General features: G+C 36.0%; 1 protein-coding gene across 1 annotated transcript in view; it reads left to right on the forward strand.

Annotated features, from left to right (window-relative positions):
* The window catches only part of RYR2 (ryanodine receptor 2), a 764,447-nt gene that overhangs the window by 649,796 nt on the left and 88,057 nt on the right, over positions 1–26,594 (forward strand). The window contains exons 82-85 of the mRNA XM_055589046.1: positions 5,473–5,526; positions 20,134–20,233; positions 21,519–21,598; positions 26,187–26,263. Of these exons, the coding sequence (XP_055445021.1) occupies positions 5,473–5,526; positions 20,134–20,233; positions 21,519–21,598; positions 26,187–26,263 (311 nt within the window). The remainder of the gene's footprint in view (positions 1–5,472; positions 5,527–20,133; positions 20,234–21,518; positions 21,599–26,186; positions 26,264–26,594) is intronic.

The raw sequence follows: 26,594 nt of genomic DNA on the forward strand, positions 1-26,594 counted from the left end.
CTTCCATGGTGACTCAGACAGTAAAGAATCTACCTGCAATATGGGAGATCCAGGTTTGATCCTTGGGTTGGGAAGATTCCCTGGAAAGGAAATGACTACCCATTCCAGTATTCTTGCCTGGAGAATTCCATGGACAGAGGAGCTTTACATAGTTTTCATTAGTTATATGAATTTATTACTATATATATTATATATGTATGCATTGTCAGTTACTCAGTTGTGTCCAACTCTGAGACCTTATGGACTGTAGCCCACAAGGCTGCTCTGTCCATGGGATTCTCCAGGCAAGAATACTGGAGTGAGTAGACATTTCCTCCTCCAAGGGGATCTTCCCAACCCAGGGACTGAACCCACATCTCCTGTGTCTCTGGCATTGGCAAGTAGATTCTTTATCCTTGAGCCACCTGAGAAGCCCTATTACATGTAAACATGCATTTTATATATATGTGGGTACACTATATATATATATATATATATATATATATATATATATATATGTGTGTGTGTGTGTGTATATATATATATATATAATTATGTACTTTTAAAGATTTTAGTTGTTTTAACTTTTAAAAGGGCATGATGCTATGTGTAAAGTTTTGGTACTTAATAGTTATACTGTTGTTTTCTAAGATACATCTATGCTTTCGTGTGTGCTGGAGATCATTTGATTTGACTTATATTCCCCTGTGCAACTATGCCATAGCTTATCCATTTACCTTTTTGTTTGTAACCTTTGTGTTGAATCTTTGTTTTTGCTGATGTGAAAATGGGCTTGAAATGCCTATTCTTATTCACGTCCAAAAGCCATGGGTCATAGGATGTATGAATGTTAAATTTGAGAAGATGCCCAGCCGTTTTCCAAAGTTCCTGCCCCAAATTACAGTCCTCCTTGCTACATTTAAGAGAGATTCTGGTGATATGTATCTTCTCCAATATTTGATATTTTATGTTTTACCAACTTTTGTCAACCAGGTGGATGTGGTATGACATTTCACTGGGGTCTTAGTTTTCATTTCTCTTGGGTAGGTAATTTTCACATTTAAAAATCACTTCTCTTTGGTGGTTAAGTCTGAAGCAAACCGCTGATGAGTAGTTCTGCACTTTGTCTTATTATTACTACAGTTTCTGCAGTAAATCATAACTTAGTATTCCTTGTTCTCCTTCCTTTGGCTGTATGTTTAAAATTCATTTTTAATCTTTGTATTCTTCAAGCCACACTTTATTTCAAACCTTGGGTTAATATGTGTGTGTGTGTGTGTTTTAATCTTCCCAACACCCTCCTTCTATCATATGTATCTCTTCTTGTGAACATCTTAGAAAATTTCCAGTTCATCCATGTTGGTTTGCTGTTGCCCTTTCGTTTTCTCCTCATTGTGATCATTCATGCTTGACTCTCAGAATGTCTCTTTATATCCCAGCATCCTTTCTAAACTGTCTGAAGCTGTTCTGTCCAAATGGAATGGTTTTACCAATTTAAACAAGATAACTATGTAGAAGTATCTAGAATAATACCATCATAAAGTAAATACTCTTTTGAGTTTCTGGCTAACAAAAACTTTGTCTCTTCTTGCTCTTACTAATTTATTGAAAGATACACATTAAGTTATGCCCAGTGTTTCATTCTTCATTGGTTAAAATTATAAAATGCAAGGGTCACTTTTTTATGAAAGTTCTCTCTTCTACCTCATCCAAATCCATCCAAAATGGATTTCAGTTTGAAATTCAACCTGAAAATTTCTTTTTGCATCCTCTGTCTTCTGAGGAGTGACATAATCAGCAAAGCAAGTGAAAAAGATAAGAAACATACTTGTTTTGCAGAATGAAATTTCCAGCAGATGGTGATGGTGAGAAGTACCCCATGTAAACTTTATGCTTATGAATTCTCATTGCTAGTTTTGAGTTTTGCTCTAGATATCTGAATGGTCTGAAGACGTATCCTCTATTTTGGTTCTGATTTTTTCCTTCAAATTCTCTGTCATGCTTCTGCCCCATTATGTATGGATTTTATTCACTTTTGTTTCCTTTCTGGCATACAGTATCACTCTTCCTTGCCTAGAAATGATCAGTTTGATCCAGAAAATTGAGTCCTGTATTTTAGGACCATCTAATACAACCTACAGTTTATCTAGCATTATCATATTACATGGATGCAATTTGCTGTTGAAAAACTTATCTCCTATGCCTATAAATCTTACAGTTTCTCTTAAGTACATTGAAAAGTGCTAGACATCTGCTGTAATTTTTTTGTGGCCCTAGCATGTCCCATGCCAATCAGTACAAGTTTAGCTTATGGATTTGTTGAATTCTGTAGTTCAAACCTAATAGATTATTTTTAATTACAAATTTTTACCTTTTTAGAAGCAAATCTCACTACATTTTCTTAAAAAAAAAAAAAAAAGGTTTAAGGTACTCTTTACAAAGGATTCTTTTGAAATACCTGTCAGATAAGAGTCCCAAATTTCTCTGTATAAGAGCAAACACATCTTTTACTAAATGCCAACTTCTCTAAATGTATTCTTTAACTCACACCTTGTTCATACCCAGTATTTCTGAAGGTAACGAAATACATATAGGAGATGATGTGTTTGAGAGAAGGTACAACTTTATATCCTTAAGAGACGTTTTGTATTCATATTCTCATTTGCTTAAATAGTATTCATATTTGTTCAGTTTAGTTCAGTTGCTCAGTCGTGTCTCACTCTTTGTGACCCCATGGACTGCAGCACGCCAGGCCTCCTTGTCCATCACCAACTCCTGGAGTTTACTCAAATTCATGTCCATTGAGTCGGTGATGCCATCCAACTATCTCATCCTCTGTCGTCCCCTTCTCCTCCCACCTTCAATCTTTCCCAGCACCAGGGTCTTTTCCAATGAGTAAGTTCTTCACATCTGGTGTTCAATACTTCCAATCAAAGTATTGAAATTTCAGCCTCAGCATCAGTCCTTCCAATGAACACCCAGGACTGGTCTCCTTTAGGGTGGACTAGTTGGATCTCCTTGCAGTCCAAGGGACTCTCAAGAGTCTTCTCCAACACCACAGTTCAAAAGCATCAATTCTTTGGTGCTCAGCTTTCATTATAGTCCAACTCTCACATCCATACATGACTACTGGAAAAACCATAGCTTTGAGTAGACAGATCTTTGTTGGTGAAGTAATGTCTCTGCTTTTTAATATGTTGTCTAGGTTGGTCATAACTTTTCTTCCAAGGAGCAAGTGTCTTCTAATTTCATGGCTGCAATCACTATCTGCAGTGATTTTGTAGCCCCAAAAAAGAAAGTCTGTCACTGTTTCCACTGTTTTCCCATCTATTTGCCATGAAGTGATGGGACCAGATGCCATGATTTTAGTTTTCTGAATGTTGAGTTTTAAGCCAGCTTCTTCACTCTCCTCTATCACTTTCATCAAGAGGTTCTTTAGTTCTTCTTTGCTTTCTGCCATAAGGGTGGTGTCATCTGTATATTGGAGGTTAATAATATTTCTCCCAGAAATCTTGATTCCAGCTTGTGCTTCATCCAGTCCAGCATTTCTCATGATGAACTCTGCATATAAGTTAAATAAGCATGGTGACAATATTCAGCCTTGACATACTCCTTTCCCTGTTTGGAACCAGTCTGTGGTTCCATGTCCATTTCTAACTGTTGCTTCCTGACCTGCATACAGATTTCTCAGGAGGCAGGTTAAGTGTTCTGGTATTCCCATCTCTTTCAGAATTTTCCACAGTTTATTGTGATCCACACAGTCAAAGGCTTTGGCATAGTCAATAAAGCAGAAATAGATGTTTTTCTGGAACTCTCTTGCTTTTTCGATGATCCAGCGGATGTTGGCAATTTGATCTCTGGTTCCTCTGCCTTTTCTAAATCCAGCAGGAACATCTGGAAGTTCACTGTTCATGTACTGTTTGAAGCCTGGCTTGGAGAATTTTGAGCATTACTTGCTAGCATCTGAGATGAGTGCAGTTGTGTAGTTTGAGCCTTCTTTGGCATTGCCTTTCTTTGGGATTAGAATGAAAACTGACCTTTTCTAGTCCTGTGGCCACTGCTGAGTTTTCCGAATTTGCTGGCATATTGAGTGCAGCACTTTCACAGCATCATATTTTAGGATTTGAAATAGTTCAACTGGAATTCCATCACCTCCCCTAGCTTTGTTCATAGTGATGCTTCCTAAGGCTCATTTGTCTTCTTCACATTCCAGGATGTCTGGCTCTATCATGTCTAATCATGATAACCATCATGATTATCTAGGTCGTGAAGATCTTTTTTATATAGTTCTTCTGTATATTCTTGTCACGTCTTAATAGCTTCTGCTTCTGTTCAGTGCATACCATTTCTGTCCTTTATTGTGCCTATCTTTGCATGAAAAGTTCCCAAATATCTCTAATTATCTTAAAGAGATCTCTAGTGCTTCCCATTCTATTGTTTTCCTCTATTTCTTTGCACTGATCACTGAGGAAAGCTTTCTTATCTCTCTTTGCTATTCTTTGGAACTCTGCATTCAAATGCATATATCTGTCCTTTTTTCCTTTGCCTTTCACTTCTCTTCTTTTCATAGCTATTTGTAAGTCCTTCTCAGACAACTATTTTACTTTTTTGCATTTCTTTTTCTTGGGGATGGTCTTGATCACTGCCTCCTGTACAGTGTTAGGAACTTCTGTCCATATGTTAAATCATGTGATCCTGTTAGGAATCTTGTTACTGTTTTTATTATTTCCACTTTAAATATGAGAAAACAGAGACTCAGAAAGGTAAAGGAATTGGCCCTAGACTAAACAGCTCTTAAATGGCAACATCAAAATTTGAATTGGGCACTCTTGCATCCTCAGGGCATGTTCCTAACCACCGCACAGCTCTTCTTCCTTAGTCACCAGAACTCTCAGCTGTGGGAATTAATTAAGAATATATGCACAGCTCCTTTATTATTTCTGGAAAAATAAAATAAATCAGTGGTCAGTTTTATAATTTTTCTGTAAACGAAGGATGTTGGTAGCAGTTGGAATTTTACTTTCCTCCTATAGACCAAATATAACAAAAAATGAATTTATCAAAAAAAAATAGATTACAAGATTCACTTTAATTAATAGTGCTTTCTGTTAATTTTAATTCATAGCTATTAAATACGTTTGTATTAACACATTGTAATGGAAGCATAAAAGAGGAGAAAACAGTGATGTTGTCTATTTCAACAAGGAAAATGCGTGAATAAGTAATATGTACAGTATGATACAGACCTCATAAATATCTCTATGATATATATAAAATTGGTGATTTAGTATTTGCACAGTATAGTTTTCTTTTAGTTCACAAATTCATTGATCATGTCATGTAAGCTTATTGCATATAAGGAATATATTCAAATAATATTGATAAAGTAGCACAAGTGATTTATTATTCTGTGCTAATTCATTTATATTTTCCGTCTCAGCATATTCTTATCCTGTTGACCGTTTCTCAATTTTTTTTTTTTACATGTATCAGAGTTGTCATGATGAGGAAGATGATGATGGGGAAGAGGAAGTGAAGAGTTTTGAAGTAAGATGGATCTTTCGCTATTTGTCTTTTATTTATGTTGAAACATTGTTTCATAGCTTATAACTGACATTTATGTTTCTTGCTTCATGGCTTATTGCAGCTTATTGTGTCAAGGAACTGCATGTCAGAAGCTGGATGGACAAATTTGAGTCCTAACATTTGCTGAAGTTAAGGCCAAGGAACATAGGCTAGTTAAAGAATTAAATAAAGCCCATATGTTCAGGATGAGTGTTCCTGACAGCCCTTGGAGATGAGGTTGCTTCACATTGTTCTCATCTCGGTGAAGGATGGGGTCTGAAATTTCCAGCAGCCATGGGAGAAAAATATTTATGGAAGAGCAACCCAACATCAAGTTTCTAATTAAAGCCTTGGTGTGAATTTTTTTCTGAATCAATGAAGTCCAAAAGATTTGGCCTCTTTCGACTTCTGCCCAATTAGGTCACTCATTCCCTGTACATATGTAAACGGTGGCACCCAGTCTGCTTGCATGAGGCAGGATTGCATATATTCCTAGAATTATGTTCTATTATATGATTTTCCCTCAAACCTTCTCAGCTTTTAAATTTCCTTATACTTTGAAATATTGCTCAATATACTTTAGCCAAAAAGAAAGCAAATATTATTTCCCCCCTTGGCTTAGGCTGCACTTTTTTTTTAATATATATATCTAAGAAAGACTAGCTGTTGCTAACTACCACTCTCCTTATTTATTTATTTTTTTTAATTTTCAAAAAGAAATTAAATGAAATAGATTAGACTCTTTTTTTTTTCCTGCTTTTAATTTACATGTCTGTTTTTAGCTGAAAGTTTGGAAATATATTAGTAGCCAGCTGTAAGTCTTTAATTAAAGTGGACCCACAGAAAACGTGTAGGTGAGGAGTAGATACTGAGTAGGACTCCTTTCTGGAACAACTGGAAGAGAGCATCCTTGTGGCATTGCATCCCTGAAGTCATTGTGTAAAAAAAGATGCTGGAACAGGCTAGTTTGAGAATCACCCATGACTATTGCTGGCTGAGAAAAAATGCCTTAAGATTTATTTCCTAGATAACACTATAATCTTTTCTAATGTATGTGTGTTCTAGTCTCAATAAGATAAGAAACTGAGATAAATTAGAATGAGCTGTGAGCGGCAAGTCATACTATTTTTCTGAAGTGCACACCATATATACTCTATCGGTTGTCTTCCGAGCAATTGTTTATTGCGATTTTGCTTCTTGTCCTCATCCTTCCTTAAGGTCACAGGATCCCAACGCAGCAAGGTAAAACTATATATATGTGTGTATTTGTCTGGGTCTGAGTTTCAGTTTCTTGTGACATTTACCTTTGTTAGACCCAACATCTTGGATTCTTTTGTTTAAAAAAAAAAAAAAAAAGATCTTGCAATCTTTGTACCAAGTTTGTAGCTCCAATGCAATTGGTCTCTTCAGTATCCCTTCCTTGACATAAGTTTATTCTTCTTGCAATTTAAATGACTCATAATTTGAAATTTTATCCTCCATGTTGTATTTGAACTGAGTACTGTGCTGAGATGAAAAAGTCTACCCTTTAGGTGATTAAATTTTAGCTGGTGACTTTTCATTGTAACATTTCATGCCTTATCCCTTTTGAGAGTTTTTATACTGGTCTCATTTCTAGAAAAGAGATATGATATATAGTATTGCTGGTGGAATTAGAAATAATCTTCTTTTCCTTTGTGCTAGAAATACCTTCAACTGGTAATTAGAGAGGATATTCCATGATTTCAGTGTTGATTTAGTATTTCCTTATAGGAAAGAGCTAGATGACCTTTTCTATCTCTGAATATTCTGAAGAGCTAAGTGTATGGAAAGTTTGCTAACAGAAAATATTTTAGAATCACAAAAATTTGCCTTTCATTTGAACCCTGTTAAACTTACATTTTATTTTCATGAGACTGTTTAGTCAGAAAATCGGTCATGCTGCTGCTAAGTCGCATCAGTCGTGTCCAACTCTGTGCGACCCCTTAGACGGCAGCCCAACAGGCTCCCGAGTCCCTGGGATTCTCCAGGCAAGAACACTGGAGTGGGTTGCCATTTCCTTCTCCAATGCATGAAAGTGAAAAGTGAAAGTGAAGTCGCTCAGTCTTGTCCGACTCTTAGCGACCCCATGGACTGCAGCCTACCAGGCTCCTCTGTCCATGGGATTTTCCAGGCAAGAGTACTGGAGTGGGTTGCCATTGCCTTCTCCGAATATCAGTCATAAACATCCCAAAAAGAAAATGCCTATAATGACTTTAGTTAAAGAAAAGAAAAAAAAAAACTTTTCTGAGTGTAGAGTGTCCTTTTTTGCCTTCTATTTTATAAAGTGAACTATTGCTGTTAAAGTGAATTTAGAATGTCATAAAGAATCTACTTTTAGGAAACAAATTATAATTTTTTTTACTCACTTATATTTGGAGAAATATATTGTTATATCATTTTAAAATTTGACTTCATGCAGATGCTACTAGATTTAGCTCCAAGCAAATGGATATGATTTAATGGCATATAATATGCATGAAATTTATAAATTATAATTCTCAGTAGGTATAATGGATATAATCCTGATTTGGTGGATTTTTATAGTTTTATCACTGATGATCTCAGATAGAATTCCTGTGACTTGTTGAGGGTTGGAAAATATGAAGGGACCTCTTAACATTCACCAAAGATTTGATTTCGTTAGACACCATTGCAGTTCATGCCCCAGAGTATATATTGACATCCATGGAGTGGGGGTGGATAAGGAAGGCTGGGATAAGAAAGTGTTGCTGGTTAAGAAAACCATTTTACTCTGAAGAGGAATGTAGTTTCAGGAAGAACTAAAAGCAAATACAATTTGGTAAATAGGATCAAATTTGCTGACATTAGAAAGGTTCCCTATTCAGAAAAAAAAAAGTCTGGAAATAACTAGTAGTGGAATCTTAGCATTTAGAGTGTAGGATTCAGGTCATACTGAGAACAAGAAATCAGGAGACTGTGGAGCCCCACCTGGGAGAATGGGCTACATGCCATGGATTTAGGATGTTGGGAGAGAAGCTCACATAATGGTGAAACCTGGTAATTAATCCCCCCAAAGGAGCTAGAGGCCACCAGATATGACTGTCCCAGCAGAAGAGAGGATTTTAAAGTTACTGGTGGTTGCCATATATTCATATGCATAACACAATAGACAAGATTTGGAAATTTTCACTTCTTAACCAGTGCTTTACTCATTCTTCATGTAATTTTGTACTGTAATCATTTATGCCTAATATGTGTAACAATCTATTTGTAAAATATATACTATGTAAGTAAACAACCTGAACTCTTCCCAAGTGAAAAAAGAGAATCATGGTTTTCAGAGAGTTGACAGAGTCAACAACCTATGAAGATAATTTTGTCTGAAATTGACTCTCTGATACGAATAACACAACTGAAAAAATTTGGCCAGACAACTGAATTACTACTTTCTCTTTATAAATTTAGTAACGTCCTAGACTTTTTACATTGAGATGTCTGGTTGGCTAACATCATTTAGCTGTAGTCAGATAGTGGAATTTTTCATCTAAGTTATAATGAATTTGAAAGGTCATTTGGTAGTTTCAGTAATTCTTTAAACAAATTATATTAAATAAATCTGGGAATAACATAGTGTGTGTGATTATTGAATTTTATCCCAATAACTGGCTGATTATTAATATTTGCTGTACTTTCTACTTAAATTCTCTGTCTATAAAGATACTGAGAAGAAGAAAGAAGTAGATTAAAAAGGTAGCATTATAAGGAAAATTTCCATGAGGAATAAAGTAAACTAAATAAAGCTCAAGAAACATGGAAAACAAGGAGTAGAGGCTAAAGTGCCTGGTATTAGCCAGCCCTTTTCTTCCATCACATGTGTTTTACTGATGAGATCCTGTTAAAATTTGCCTGATTTAAGTTGATAATTTAATTCCCAGCTTAATCTGTAATATATGTATATTTACCTACAACTAATTATTAAAAATTTTATTGCACAATTAGTAGTTATATATTTCTTTGACTTCAGGCAACTTTAATATTAAAACTATAAAAGTGAAAGTGAGTGAAGTCGCTCAGTCGTGTCCGACTCTTAGCGACCCCATGGACTGTAGCCCACCAGGCTCCTCCGTCCATGGGATTTTCTAGGCAAGAGTACTGGAGTGGGGTGCCATCGCCTTCTCCGAAAACTATGAAAAGGGATAGTTAAATCTTATAAAGAAACCAGTATGAACTGAAAGGAAAGAAGTGTTTTAGCAATGACCCAGAGTGTTAATTACTACAGTCCAGTGCTTTTCTGGCCTTTGAATTTTTCATAAGCAAAACACATAATAAGAAGAAATAATGTTTCAAGTCAAGTAACTTTTCTGAGCATGACGGGTTTTTCTCACCTAGAACAACAAGAAACTTTGGTACCAGAGCAGACCACATTTTTAAATTAAGATTTTTCAAAACATACAGAAACATTGTTCCAATGGTTACTTCTCCTATTACCATTCTTTAACATCTGAGGGTGCAGCGTTCAGTGATAATTCAATGAAGGCATTTCTGTGGAATGTTAAGTGCTATAATATAGATTTATTACTTATGGAAAAGCCTAAATTAATGACAGTGAAGCTTAAGTAATCTAGAGGAATGGACCATTAACTCGCTTTCTAGACCATCTTTCTCAAGTACAATATTAAGCAAGTTGCGTCATCCTTTGGCAAATGCCCAGTTTCTACTTCACAGATGAATTCTCTGGTGAGTCCCTGAGATCCTATTATTCTGTACCATTGATTAAGGAGAATTCCTTGTGTCTTCAGTGCCAAATATGGCTGTGGCAGAGTTGATATTCTGTAATAAAAATTTAGATTAATCTGTGTTTTCTCCCTGATGGGCCTCAGACATAACAAAAGCAACATCATTCCCACCCAATACTTAGAGCAATACCCAGCTCACATTCCAAAGAATGTATGATTACATGTGGAGGAATCAATTTAGGTCTAAAATGTCTTAAGGACCGATGTTATATAGCTAAATACCATGATAAAAACACTTTTATTTGGCCCCTCCAATGATTCTAATTTTGAATAGAATTCATTTTTTGGGTAATGAATTGACTATAAAATGTTCCCTTTCCAATAGCTACTCATAATTTAATCTCTGAAGGGCTTATTTACTTCTGTTTATAAGAGCACAGTAATTTAAATTATAATAACTTCATGAATCCTAACCAAAGAGAACCATTAAATATTTTAAAAATTGAGATACATCTATGGTTATAAAACATGGAAATAATTATCTCTTTTATTAAGAAAATGTATACTTCTTTCGTTTCTTCCTCAGAAGCTCTGTGGTATCAGCATATGGACTCTAGAGTGTTGAGTTACTGTCATACTGTTGAATGATTGAAGGGAAAGGGGGAAGGAATTTTCATGGCCAGTGTTCTCTAATACTCATGCTTATTGTTGCAGTCTGCCAACTCCATGTTTATATACTGAAATTGTTGATCTCAAGTAATACCCTCCCATCTTAGCCCAGGTTCTGTAGAAAACAGAGCAAAGAGGTTATTTGCTAGCACTTTGTTGGAGTTGTTACAGTCTTAGGGAAGTAAGGGTGAGGAAAGGGAGCACTGATACTTGGAGGCAGAGAGAACACAGTAATGCATTCTTGAGCTGACTAGTTAACCACAGCAAACCAGCAGTATAGCTATTTGCTTGGTTGTGTTAGATGGCCCTGAAGAAGCCATATGCATCATGGAATGGTACTTCCTGGGAAAAAGGGGGCACTTCTGGTCACAGGGTGTTAATTTGTTCATTTATCTCCTGATATTAATCAGCTCTTCCAGAAGGCAGACCCCTGGGGAAACCAGAACCAACTTGGGTTCAGCCTCTTGAGTGTCCAGGCACTTGCTGTCTCTCCATTTCCATCAGTATGTGGTCTCCTTAGACAGTGGTCCTGGTGCTAAGAGTTAGCTTTCATAAACAAATAACTGGTACAAACCATTTCTAGGGCCACTGTACTTCAGAAGCAAGACAAGTTGCTAAGACAGAGAGAAGGGGGTTTAGGGTAGGCTAGAGTACAGGTCCTGATACAAGGAAAATTCCTCCAAAGCACAGTCCTCTAAATTGTATATGTTAATTTATACACACGAATGTGTAGTCCTAAACAGCATATGATATGTAGACAACACATATTTAAACATCTAATTGTGCAGCTAATTGTGTGTTTGATATGCACAATAATTTGACTTCATGTGCTATTGTTTTTAAAAATAATCCCAGTTGAAACTGACATGTGTACACTGTTATATTTAAAATAGATAACCAACAGGACCTACTATACAGCACAGGGAACTCTGCTCAATATTCTGTAATAACCTAAATGAAAAAAAGAATTTTAAAAAGAATAGATAAGGTATAACTGAATCACTTTGCTGTATACCTGAAACTAACACAACATCATTAATCAACTATGCTCTAATATCACATAAAAATAAAATAATAATAATCATAACCTCAGTTGAAGCTTATGCTTGACCACATTATGTACAGGAAATGAGATACAGCAGAATCATTAAGAGCATAGACACTTGAATGAACCACCTGTGTTTGAATCCCAGCTCTACCATATGGATATGTAATCTTAAGTCTTAATTTGCCTATCTATAAAATGGAGCTAATTAAGGTCTCTACTTCATAGGATTGTGGTTAGGATTAAATTAATTTATATACATATTCCACTCAGAACATTGCATATCACATAGCAAGCTCTAAGTATTTGCTATTATCATTATATTTAATCAATTTCCCTTCTTTACTAAAATCAAGCCAGAGAAGTCCACAGAGGAAATTTTTCAGCATAGTGAGCACAGAACCTCACAAGGTAGGAGATCTGGGTTCTCATCTGGATGCTAACCAGATGACCTTTAGCAGGTCATATTTAATTGCCCTGTACCTCAGCGTTTGCATCTTTGGACTGAAAGCTTTGAGCTGTTTTCTAAGGGGTAATATCCATCTTTAAAACTGTCTGATTTGCTGGTTTTGCAGAAGTTCTTTTCCTTTTTCAGGACAATTTCAAAACTCTTATAATTTCTAGGTGCATAAATACCAATTAGAAGCATGCAAATTTTGATTATTTTTCTTCTGATCTTTTCTGAAGGAATGAAAAAGAAAAACTCCATTTTTTTTTTTAGTGTAGGGATTTCACAATAAAAATGATTTCTAGAAAATGTGTAGCTTCTGTACATGTATATGTATCTCTATCACTTCCTCGCTTGTTATTTAAAATACCACATAATTATACCTAATACAGTTAGACAAAGGAAAAAATGTATTGGGAGATGGAAAGCATTTAGGGGTCTTCCAAGAATACGAGTAATCCAGAAGTTCATGCCACAGTGTTGCTAATTTGCTGCAGGTTGTTAGTACTACTGATGCCAAGGTTTCTAGGAGTCAACATAAAACCATATAAATGTAAAAATTTGCTATATCAATAAAATACAGAGACAATGTTCTTGTTTCAGGGAAAAAAAAAAAAAAAAGAATACCTGAAGCATTTTTCTTCCTGAGGATCTTTTTGGGAATAACAATGTGTGATATAATGAAAAAGGTCCTTGGTAATTCAGTAAATGTAATTATTTGAGAATTAATACAATAAAGTCCAGGTGTATAGATGCCATCATGGGATAGTTTAATGTAGAATAAGCACCAGGTGTCTTGAAGAATGGAAGGTCTGTTAATCCTCAAGACGGTCTCAAGAAAAATCCTTCTCTCAGCTAAACAGGGAACACCTGGCAGGGAGTTTGAGACTGTGTTAAGTACTTAAAGTGTAGCTAAGAGTTAGTCTGGGGTGGGATTAATAACCATTCGTGAAAACTTAGAATTGTAAATATTAATACTTGAACTACTAGAATTGAGAGAGCTCAAAATCCAAATAATGAGTTGCTGTGATCATTTTATGATACAGTTTCTTCTAACTGCTTCTTCTAATTATTCCAACCTTCTGGCACCTTCTCATCTAACCATTCCTTCCTGTGATTGGAGGTCATGTTGTTGTTCAGTTGTCAAGTTGTGTCCAAGTCTTTGCAACCCCATGGACTGCAGCACGCTAGGCCTACCTGTCCCTCACCACCTCCCCAGATTTGCCCAAGTTCATGTCCATTGAATCAGTGATGCCATCTAACTGTCTCATCCTCTGTCACCCTCTTCTCCTTCTGCCTTCAGTCTTTCCCAGCATCAGGGTCTTTTCCAATGAGTCAGCTGTTTGCATTTATGGGAGGTCATAAATCACCTTATTGTCCTTATTCTCTCCTTTGTCAGGCTCTCTTAGTAGACTGCATAGGCACTTATTCTCTGTAGTCAGGGCAGTATACAGTGCTTTTAAGGCTTAAACAAACAAATAGGTAGATGAAGCCTGTTTTAAGTCAACATTGTACTCAGGACAAACTGCATGCCCTCTAATGATAAATCAGTGTAACATTGCTAATTTGATAACCTCTGATATTAGAGTTACTCATTCTTTCCTTTCATTTTGTACTTGGTTACTAGAGCTTTTTGTTGCATATTATAAATTTGTCAATAGGATCTTGAATTAGAAAATCATTTTAACTCAGCTGGGTTTATTGCTTTAGCAGAGTAGTGAAAGTCGCTCAGTCATGTCCAACTCTTTATGACCCGATGGACTAGACAGTCCATGGAATTCTCCAGGACAGAATACTGGAGTGGGTAGCCTATCCCTTCTCCAGCCTGATCTTCCCAACCCAGGAATCCAGCCGAGGTCTTCTGCATTGCAGGCAGATTCTTTACCAACTGAGCCCAGCATAGTATTCAGTTCAATCGCTCAGTCATGTCTGACTCTTAGTGACCCCATGGACTGCAGCACACCAGGCTTCCCTGTCCATCACTAGCTCTTGGAGTTTACTCAAACTCATGTCCATTGAGTTGGTGATGCCATCCAACCATCTCATCCTCTGTCGTCCCCTTCTCTTGCCTTCAGTCTTTCCCAGCATCAGGGTCTTTTCAAATAAATCAGCTCTTCACATCAGGTGGCCAAAGTATTGGAGTTTCAGCCTCAACATCAGTCCTTCCAGTGAACATTCAGGACTGATTTCCTTTAGGATGGACTGGTTGGATCTCCTTGCAGTCCAAGGGACTCTCTAGAGTCTTCTCCAAAACCACAGTTCAAAAGCATCAATTCTTTGGCGCTCAGCTTTCTTCACAGTCCAATTCTCACATCCATACACGATTACTGGAAAAACCATAGCTTTAACTAGACAGACCTTTGTTGGTGAAGTAATGTCTCTGCTTTTTAATATGCTGTCTATGTTGGTCATAACTTTTCTTCCAAGAAGCAAGCGTCTTTTTATTTCATGGCTGCAGCCACCATCTGCAGTGATTGTGGAGCCCAAAAAGATAAAGTCTGCCACTGTTTCCCCTGTTTCTCTATTTGCCATGAAGTGATGGGACCAGATGCCATGATCTTTGTTTTCTGAATGTTGAGCTTTAAACCAACTTCTTCACTCTCCTCTTTCACTTTCATCAAGAGGCTCTTTTGTTCTTCTTCACTTTCTGCCATAAGGGTGGTGTCATCTGCATATCTGAGTTATTGAGATTTCTCCTGGCAATCTTGATACCAGCTGTGCTTCATCCAGCCCAGCGTTTTTCATGATGTACTCTGCATATAAGTTAAATAAGCATGGTGACAATATATAGCCTTGACGTACTCCTTTTCCTGTTTGGAACCAGTCTGTTGTTCCATGTCCAGTTCTAACTGTTGCTTCCTAACCTGCGTACAGATTTCTCAAGAGGCAGGTCAAGTGGTCTGATATTCCCATCTCTTTCAGAATTTTCCAGTTTATTGTGATTCACACAGCCAAAGGTTTTGGCATAGTCAATAAAGCAGCAATAGATGTTTTTCTGGAACTCTCTTGCTTTTTCAATGATCTAGCAGATGTTGGCAATTTGGTCTCTGGTTCCTCTGCCTTTTCTAAAACCAGTTTGAACATCTGGAAGTTCACGGTAGTATTAATTAGTTCTAAATATGCCAAGTCTAGTGAAAATGATATTCTAACAAATGCAAGTATATCTGATACAGGAAGAAGTAAAGCATAAAGTCTGACTTTCAGAGCCTCCAACACATTATCTGAACTAAATTTTTCTGGTTTAGTGATTTTTATTGTCTCTGATCATATATTGGTAAATTTTTGGCATTTAAACAAAGTTTATTTTGGGTAAAGACACTTTTTTTAATTAAAGAGAACATTACAAACTTTTACCATCCTATTGAGAACAAGTCTGAAAGATTATTGTACCATTCGATAGTTCAGCAACAAAGAGGATGTGTAGTAATGAAAGGTACAGGGAAAAAATTAAGCTGCTAAATGAATTAAAAACTACAATTTGAGAATTATTCTTTTTTTGTGTGCGTATAATTCAACTTCATAGACCATGTACTAAAAGGAAACTAAACTTTTCACATGTTACTAACTTAGTAGCTCTTCAGATGAAAGAAAATGTTTGTTAAGTTTCAGATTAATTTTGCATACTAAATGATATCACATGATTCAGTTCCATCATTCATTTATGCATTCTTGAACATCTTTAATGTTCAGGGAGCTACTGGCTATTCAGTGTATGTGTACTGGTTCGTGTTTAATATAAAAAAAACAAGCAGTGATCCTTTTCCTCATGAAGCTTTACTTCTAGAAACCTCCATGTACATTTGGTTATTTAAAAAGTTAAAATTTAAAAATTTGGGGAACCATCCATTGTTGAGTAAAATTATAATCTTATAAGTGTTTCCCTAGCACTGGGAGTCACCCATATATGAATATGGCTAATCCATAGTTTTGGAAGCTGGAATACAGAACAGAATTAGGTGAATCTCTGGAAATGTGACTGTTATCTATCACTTTTGTTTCTTTGTTAGTCTGAGTTGGCCTGTTTATGTTGTAAACCAAACTATTAGTACTATTTCACTGCCTTTCAATTTTGTCCTCTTAGGTATTTAATTGAACCTTCTGTATTTTGAAGTTTTCTTCTTGAAATACTAAGTCTCAATATCACCTTGTAGATTATGACTACATTTAAGATGCCAAATAAGATGATTTAATATTGACTTGTAATGTTACTACATTATGACTTTTTTAGAAAGGGTTCATATCCTGGAAATTTCTCTTCACTTATAATCAGCTTTCACATTCAGTTTAAGAGGAAAACATATGAAAAGCTTTTCACCAGTTGCTGAAGACTTGAAAATGCAACAAAATGCAAGCCAGTAGCATGTGTAGGCTATAGAATTGTTGTCCTCAAACTGTGATGTCCATGAAATCAGGAGGGTCCTTCAGAAACAGTGTGAATTTCTTTGCTGTTATCATATTTTCATCTCTATTGTGGGGATAAACTGTTTTCTCCATCAAGAAGCAAGGGACGGTATAATTTATTCTTATCTCAATATTTTTTCTCATATAAGGCAAATTTCTGAAGAATTGAATGGCTTTTTTTTCTTCAGATCTTTCTCCTTCCTTCCTTCCTCCCTCCCTCCCCTCCATCAAGTGCTAAAGACTTGAGCCACTCTTAGACAAAGTGGAGGATTATTAGCAATTTTATTACAGACTTCAGTTATAGTAGAAGCAAATCATGATGTTGAATACTTCCTTTCAATGACTCTGATTTTATCATGGGTCTGAGGTATGATCACCCTTGACCTTGAAAGACTCATAACAATCTTATTTAGAAAACAGCTGATAATGCTTGGTTGCTTTTGGTGATCAGAACTTTTTGCCTAAGGGAAAATTCAAATTGTGGAGCTGTTCCTGTTTGTTTTTTTTTTTCCCCTTAACCTTCCTTTGTGACCTTGGAATAATTTAAAGACTGAAACTATAGGTTGAAGGTATAGTGCATGTATAACACCCTTAGGCAGTTCAAATGGAATTTGAAGTGGAAAGGGACACGGAACCCTACTTTAAAAAGTAGGATTCCTTGGAGATAGATCTTTTAAAAGTATCTTACTTGGAGAAATGCTATAGTAAATACTTGCTGTTTTCCCCAGGTAAGATACTTTTAAAGGATCTGTCTCCAGTATGCTTAGAAAAGCTAATCTGCAGTAGATATAAAATGGAAGATTTTTTCCACATAGTCCATTATTTTATTGCATGAAAACTTTCTATTTTCGCTTTCAAAGTTTTATTTTTTTATGTCATGATCAAATTTCTAATGAGATTAAATTATACATCCAGAGTTCAGTTCAGTTCAGTCGCTCAGTCATGTCCAACTCTTTGCGAACCCATGGGCTGCAGCACTCCAGGCTTCCCTGTCCATCACCAACTCCTGGAGCTTTATATACCCAGACGCAATCCTCAAAGGACAACAAAGTACAAAAATAAATAATATTAAAGATGTTCTGAAGAGAGAGCTTCCAATTCAGTCTAACAGAAGAAATTCAAAAGAGTGGTCGATCCCTCTTTATGAAATAGTTTTCCCACTTCTAGATCAGCATATCTTTTTTTGCTCAACATTTTTTTTCAAATGAGTCTCATCATCTCCCCCGAAGCATTATTATTGAAATTTATATATTATGTGAGAAAAATGAGTAATCTTTGCTCAGGGGGTTAAGTTTGTAAGGAAGGCAATTTGATACCTTGTCTTTCTTGGTGCTTGTAGGGTCTATCCATCATGAGTGATTTCAGTTACTGAAGAGGATGTTGTGACTTTAGAATCTATTGTGCAAGTGGCCCTGGCAGATCTTTGAGTTGGTCTACCTACTTTTGGAGCACCAATGGCCATTGTTTTTTGTTATTGTTTTTCCTCAAGAATATACAGCATGCTGGCATCTTCCATCTTCTTTGGATGTCTTGATGACTATCTTTGTATGTTCTACTGAGTCAGTAGAAGAATCCCTCTTTCTAGCTCCCTTGCTTCTTTAATTGATAAAAATTATAGTGCAGCTCCTTAAGCCAATAATTTCTTATCACTGTTTTCCGGGCAAAGCCTTTCACAAAGGGAAAACTGGGAAGTAAAAGTTCCATAAGTAGCTCTGGCAATGGGAGGAAAGTCAAAGATTGTTGGGTCTAAAAGGAAGAATCAAATGTTGCTCACTAATTTTATAAAACACCTGAAGAGCAGACAAAAGGGTCTTCTTTGGTTTTTCTCAAACTGTGTTGTAATGACAGTATGATTTTGTGTGTCTGTGTGGTTTTGTTTTCGTTTTGTTTTTGACTTCACAGGAAGAGGTTTAAACATGAAGGCAAACCTTTTAGATGTTAGCATGGCTACATATAAAGCAAAGCTGCCTTTTTTTTTCTTTTCTCTGCTTCCATTTAGGCCTATCACATAATTTAAGAAAAAATAAAATTTAATCACAGGAGCTCTTATATAGTGTGAAAAAAACCCTGATCAATTTTGTTTTCGCAGCACGATATTATCAAAGATTTAAGAGACAAATTTGCCAGCCTCGGCGAGAACTCTCTGGTAACAGCATAAATGTCTGTGTTGGTTGCTTTTGATTTAAAGGTTTCTTTTTTCATTTGTTTGAGCCCATTTCTTCCCCCCCTCCTTTTAGTTTACTTTCTTTTTCATATTCTGTAACTAGCAAGCCTTCATTTTTTAAACCTCTTCCATCTTCCAGTGTCTATTTTCCGTACTTTGGATGGAAAGTTTATGGCAGCAAAGCTGTCACTCTGGCTACTTCTGCTGCAGCTCTTCCTGCTCTTAGGTCATATATGTTTTGGCCGTTGTGTTTATGGACATGATACTAATTGACTGTTTCATGTCCCATTGACTAAGCTTCTCTACCACGCCATTTGATGGACGCGCTGTCATAGGGCTCTATGCAACTTTCATTCTGCAACTTATACTGCTTGGTTCCGTCTCAATTCTCCAGCGAACTGAATAGCTCAAGTGAATGATCCTACCAGTCTTGAACTTGCTGTGCCTTTATATTTTATTTTGATTTCCTTCTGTATATTTTCAGTGGTAGTTTAAGTAGAAAAGAACAATCTCCAGCCATTGCTGTAGCAGTACCATGCAGTATCGTTTGTTACCACCTGAGAATACAAAATATAAAGGCACATTGCTTCTTTTATTCTTTGGGGGGAACTGGGGAGATCTGTTATCATAAGTTCACTACTTAGTTGAAGCCTACCTTTTTATCCATATCAGCTTTCAATTTTGCTTAAACTCCAACACGTCCTCAGTTGATGTTTTTCTGTCACTCAGTGATAACTTGCAACTCAAGCCATTTGCTGAGCAGTATCAAGTTATGGCCATGACTTGGGAGATGATTAAAAACATGACAAACTGATGCACAAATAAATGTATCATTCAGAAAGTGCAAGTTTCAATGATGAAGTATAGTACTTCAAAAGTATGATACAGGCTTTGGACTAATCCAGTCATTAAAATTAAGAAAATTCATCCTGATAAACAAGTACCAAAAGTCTATCACAAGAAATAAAAAGGGAAAAATCAAGAGCTGACTATGTTAACATCTGTTGAATAACATTGTTGGTGTTGAAATGGTCCATAATGTTGTCATAGAGCCCATACATGAAGAAATGATGAAAATATGGTTTATAGAAAGCTACTCTGCTTAATGATAGTCGCAACATAAATGGTTGGGATTTGTGTTCAGGAAAAAGAAATGGAAAAGCAAAAGCTTCTGTACCAACAAGCCAGGCTCCATGACCGCGGTGCTGCTGAGATGGTGCTGCAGACCATCAGTGCCAGCAAAGGTGAGGCTCATTACCATACCTTGGAAGGGCTGATTCTTCAGATTTTTCTGGGAGCGCCCTTATTTGTATTATACTGATATATTTAGTCCCTGAATTTGATGTTTATGATGAAGTCAGGTGAATTCATAAAGGCCAACTCTCTCTTGCCCAATCCAATGTTAATTATTTTCAATCAGAGTCTTACTGAAAGACCTATTTTGTTTCTGTTCATTAAGTTTTGGAAATTATATTGGGACACAACGCTAACAAACTGATCAGGTAAATCAGGGGTGGGCAAACACTTTCTGTGAGAGGCCAGGTAGTAAATATTTTCAGTTTTTCAAGCCATTGGGGTCTCAGGGGCAACTCTTCAACTCTGCCATGGTGTCTGCTATCTAGAGACAATGTGTGGCCTTGTTTCAATAAAACTTTATTTACAAAAATAGGTGCCAAGCTGGATGTGGCCCTCAGGACCCTTGATATAAATGTTGAGATTTTTAACGTGAGTCATTTTTAGCAGTTGAAGTGCTATTGCATTTTTCAATAGCCAGCCAATTCAAGCTGCTTTTTCTTCCATTAGTAACATCTTCTTTATGAAAACTTTTTATTCTAATTTGAATGGAATAGAAAAGTAATAGTGGATATTAAACACTCCTCTCCAAATATAAGGATTGTTTCATTTCTAAGATAAGTGGAGGTGAATTACCTTAAAAATAAAACATAATATGCTAAATTATAGACAAGTTGGATTTTAAATTTTGTCATTATTACTTGAATAACAAAATTATGACTAGTCATCTTAATAAAGCATTACTACAAACACATGAAGATAAAAGTGATGAAATGAAAATCATAAAAGTTGTTCAAACATACTTGAGGGAGGAAGGAGAAAATTTTAAGTGGCTTATGTTCATTTCAATATTATTTTATTACTCATAATAATATATATATAATATATTATATATAATACTGATATTTAAAATTGTTAAAACTAATCAGTTTTAAATTTTAATAATTTTAAGTATCAGTATTTCAAAATCATTTGTTTCTGCCTGTTCTTTTTTTCTGCTTTCTCATGTAATTTCAATTCATGGACATATTACACAGAATTTAGTAAAAACATTGATGGCAAAATATGCATTACGACTCTTAATTTTTTTTTGGTATATAAATCAGTCTGTCCTCCTCCACCATGACACACATTTGTAGGAAGCTGATAAGGACTTTAAAAGGCTCATTTTGAGATATAATTTGTTCATGTAGCAAGTGAAGAGATACAAGGAACACTATATTTTGTATTTTTAAGGTGAAACTGGACCCATGGTGGCTGCTACTTTGAAACTTGGAATTGCTATCTTAAATGGAGGGAACTCCACAGTACAGCAGGTATGTCATTAAGCCTTTCACATAATGTGCTTTTCAAATACATGGACCATATAGTCATCCTGTTGAACAATCATCGTAAAAGAACAATTAGTTGTACTTTTTTTTTTCACTTTCTATGTAAAATATGTCTTTATTTTATGGTCTTGTCCTAGTATCCAGATATCTTCTAGTTAGCGCAATAAACACAGCTTCTAGGTACGACAATAGATAATATTTCTCTTTAGAAGTCTGAAGTCATGTCATGTGGTGTTGTCATTTGTAATGCTACATTTCATGTGACTAAGTCAGCATAAAGCAGCTGTTTTGTTTTAATAGTGAAATATAAATATCCTTACCTAGGCAGCCTAGTTTAGGAACATGCTTTATAGTGTTATACCTCCTATAAATTGACTCTTGAGATTTTGTTAATAGTTAGTATGAAGCTGGCTCATGGGTTAACATGTAAATAGGATGCACTGTTCAGAATTTTTTCTAGTTATAAATCTTTATATTCTCCTAAAATAAGAAAATCACTTCCCAACCAAGTTTTTATATTCAGTTTGAAAGTTAGACATTATCAGGACTGGGGATTTGATAATGCAATGTCTCTATACAACTGAATGCAAAGATCTGTAAGTTTGTTAGAATAAGAGTATCTGAGTGACTTACTATAAATAATAAATTCTAGAGAGTGTGTGGAGAGAAAGGAACCCTCCTACACTGTTGGTGGGAATGTACAGTCACTATGTAAAGTATGTACAGTATGGAGGTTCTTCAGAGAACTAAAAATAGGATTAAGATATAATCCCGCAATCCTATTCCTGGACATATATTCAGAAAAACCTATAATTGAAAAAGAAACATGTATTACTATGTTCATAGCAGCACAATTTACAATAGCTAAAACATGGAAACAACTTAAATGCCAATTGACATATGAATGGATAAATAAGAAGTGGTACCTATACACAATGGAATAATACTCAGCCACTAAAAAGAATGAAATAATGCCATGACACTCACATCAGCATGGATACAACTAGAGGTTTTCATAAGAAGTGAAGTACCTCAGAAAGACAAACACCATATTTCACGTATATATGAAGCCTAAAATATTCCACAATTGAACCTATCTACAAAATGAAAACAGACTTACAGATGTAGAGACTTGTGGTTACCAAGGGGGAGGAGAGTAGGGGAGGGAATAGAAATTGGGATTAGAAGATGCAGACTATCATATACAGAGTGGATAACCAACAACATCCTACTGTATAGCACAGGGAACTGTATTCACTATCCTGCAATAAAGAATATAAAACAAAGGTATGTGTATGTATAACTGAGTCTCTTTGCTATGTAGCAAAAATTAATACAACACTGTAAATCAAGTTTGCTTCACTAAAATATATATATATATATATATATATATATATATATATATATATATATATGAGTGACTTAGGGAGAAAAACAAAACAAAACAGAAACAGGCTGACAAGCATGTACTGCATGACTCTGGGGCCACACCTGACAGTGTGGCTCTGAGCACAGAAAAAATTCTTATGCTCATTGAAAAACAGTAAAATATAATATAAACTTCAGATTGTGTTATTCTAAAACTAAGATCTCTTATTTTTATATCTTGGCTTGTATATGAGAAAGAACAGTTGATGAACAGGGAAGTAATAACTATTCTTTCTTGGCTAAGTATTAGTGAGGCAGGTAAAAAGGGCTTCTCTCATTGAAGGACAGGAAGGCTAGTGAGAACCTTAGAATGTTTGACTTCAAGTTGTTGTGAACCTCAGAATCACTGAGGTGGGAATCACTACAGTGGGACCAAGCCATGAATATGCTCTGAGAAGACCTTTGAGTCTAAGAAAAGAAAAACAGAAAATGTTGACGGCCTCTTTTGGATTGCTTAAGTTTTGAACTAGGTGAAGTATTGAGTTGGCCAAAAAGTTCATTTGGTATTTTCTGTAATATCTTATAGGAAAATATGAACAATATTTTTGGCCAAACTAGTAGTAGAAGAACTGCAAAATTCATCTTTATCTTGTTCTCAAATTGTGTGCTTTTTTTACTGTAAATATAATCATTACATGTTATAATTGGATTGAAATCTCTGGCCTCTTCTTGGTGTAATGTTTGTAAGTGCATGAAGTAAAATTACACAGGTTGACGAAAGAAAGTATATTGAAATGTGGTTATCAAAATGTTATATAAAGTTGTTTATTTCGTTATGAATTCATTAAGTAAAAGATCTAGTGCTTAGTCTAATAATTATTGAGGAGAAAAGATTAAATACTTTTAAGTAGCTATAACAACTGTAATGTGATGGGAAAATATCCAAAATCTTTATTGGTAACAAAATCATAGCCATTATTAATCCTACTTGTGTTTGTTGCTTAGATTACTTGTTGAAAGGAATGCTAAATTTCAGTTAGAATTTAATAAAAATAAAAGTGAATTTTTTTCCTATCCAATTTACAGATTTTCTTTTTTGATTTCCATAGTAAAAGATTATATGACTTCTTTAAAATGTAAGGAAAAATAAAGAAAACTTACCTAATCTCTCCACAATACTGATCAAGAAATAGGTTCCCTTAGCTTATGTATTACTTCAAAAGATCTTAATTTTATATATATCTCCAGAATCCTTGAAGTCAAAAGGAACCTTGGGAGATCATGTAATAAATATACTCACTGTATGTATAGATCTTTTCATTTTCTCTCTAAACCTTCAGATATACCTTCCTTTGCCATATAAACCATGTTCATTTTGTTTTAAAAGACCGGTGATTAATAACTGCTTCATGTTTATTATACCAGTAAGTTATCACACACATGCATACACCCCCAAAACGGATTGTTGTTGTGTTTGTGTTTGTATGTATCTACGCATGTGTGGAGAAGGCAACAGCACCCCACTCCAGTACTCTTGCCTGGAAAATCTCATGGATGGAGGACCTGGAAGGCTGCAGTCCATGGGGTCGCTGAGGGTCGGACACGACTGAGCGACTTCACTTTCACTTTTCCCTTTCATGCACTGGAGAAGGAAATGGCAACCCACTCCAGTGTTCTTGCCTGGAGAATCCCAGGGACGGGGGAGCCTGGTGGGCTGCTGTCTGTGGGGTCACATAGAGTCGGACACGACTGAAGTGACTTAGCACGCATGTGTAGGTGTATCCATATGTGTGCAAACACACACACACTGCACTTTGTGTATGTGTATGCAGCCTTCACATATTTAGTTTTATATTACCTTTAACTCTAATTTCTGGAAAAAGATTACTTACCACCATTTTGACTGCTTAGCTGAGCCCTGTCTAAATAGCACTGATAGTAGGAATTGTTCCCCGCTATTTTCGGACACGACTGAGTGACTGAACTGAACTGATTTAAGATTCAGAGAAGATCAGTGTCTTTATCTTCTTAGTGTTTCTCTTATCATCTTGAATGTATTTCTTATTTGAAACCTACAGCACATCCTGTTCACATTCGAAGTAGCTGTTTCCCTATGGCATGTAACAATATACTCACAGCAATGCATTGTGTTAGTATTTTTTACATTTATGTTTAACCAATATGTTGACTACAGAATCTGGACATCATTCTGAGAACAGAGGAGAAAAATTAATAGTCAAATGATTCCCACCATTCCTTGAGTTTAGAGACTATGGTAATGGAAACTGAATTTCTGTCTTAGCAGCATATGGTAGTCAGAGGTCTTGCTAAGTCACTTCAGTCATGTCCGACTCTGAGCGACCCCATAGATGGCAGCCCACCAGGCTCCCCTATCCCTGGGATTCTCCAGGCAAGAACACTGGAGTGGGTTGCCATTTCCTTCTCCAATGCATTAAAGTGAAAGTCGTGTCTGACTCTTAGAGACCTCATGGACTGCAGCCTACCAAGCTCCTCCATGCATGGGATTTTCCAGGCAAGAGTACTGGAGTGGGGTGCCATTGCCTTCTCCCAGAGCTCTTGGATGACTGCTTTTTAAGGAGCTCACTTTTTTTTTTTTTTATTAATCTGTTTATTTTAATTGGAGGCTAATTACTTTACAATATTGTGGTGATTTTTGCCACACATCAATGTGAATCAGCCATGGGTATACATGTGTCCCACCATCCTGAACCCCCCTCCCACCTCCCTCCCCACCCCATCCCTCTGGGTTGTCCCAGAGCACCAGCTTTGAGTGCCCTGCGTCATGCATCAAACTTGCATTGGAGCTCACTTTTGTAGTGAAATCTGTGAATAGCATTCAGGTGGGCCTTCTTCCCAGTAAACTTGAACTAAGTATCTGAATCTCCAAATACTTACAGAGTGACTTGAAGAGAACTAAGAGTACTATTTTCCCCAATATTTATGCTGCTCCTGGTGTTTTGTAAGGCGGCTCCCTGTTCCAAGCCATGGGCATGTCCTGTGGCACATGCGCAGAAATGTGCCAGTCTCTTGATGTGACATGCCTGTCACTGTTTCATGGTCATGTTTGTATGCACTGGTATTTTTTATCTTTATTTTAGCATAGAAAGAATGTTTTGTTGTTTCTCATTTAACAAAAAAAATAAGATTGTGTTCAGTGACCATGTGGTTTATCTATTTACTGCAGAAAATGCTTGACTACCTCAAGGAGAAAAAGGACGTGGGCTTCTTTCAGAGCCTGGCTGGCCTGATGCAGTCATGCAGGTAAGCACCTGCTTTCCTTGCTTTAGTTCCACTCAGTGGTTGTATCTTTAAAAGTACTTGTTTTACATTACTGACAATACGTATACACAGAAAATTTTTTTATTGAAACAATTTTTTTAATTTAATTTTTATTGGAGTATATAGCTGTTTTAGAATGTTGTGTTCACAGAAGATTTTTTAATGGTTAAATACACTTTCAAGTGGGGCAAAAATGTGCAAGTGTCTTATATTCTATCTTGCTGTTAAATGTTAGTAATGTCTTCATTACTAACTTGTTCCATGTTAATACTGTCTTAAAATAGTCTTCCTTGTACTTAAATAAGGACCTTGG

This window comes from Bubalus kerabau, chromosome 1, assembly GCF_029407905.1.
Source record: "Bubalus kerabau isolate K-KA32 ecotype Philippines breed swamp buffalo chromosome 1, PCC_UOA_SB_1v2, whole genome shotgun sequence".
In the NCBI taxonomy this organism is placed as follows: Eukaryota; Metazoa; Chordata; class Mammalia; order Artiodactyla; family Bovidae; genus Bubalus; species Bubalus kerabau.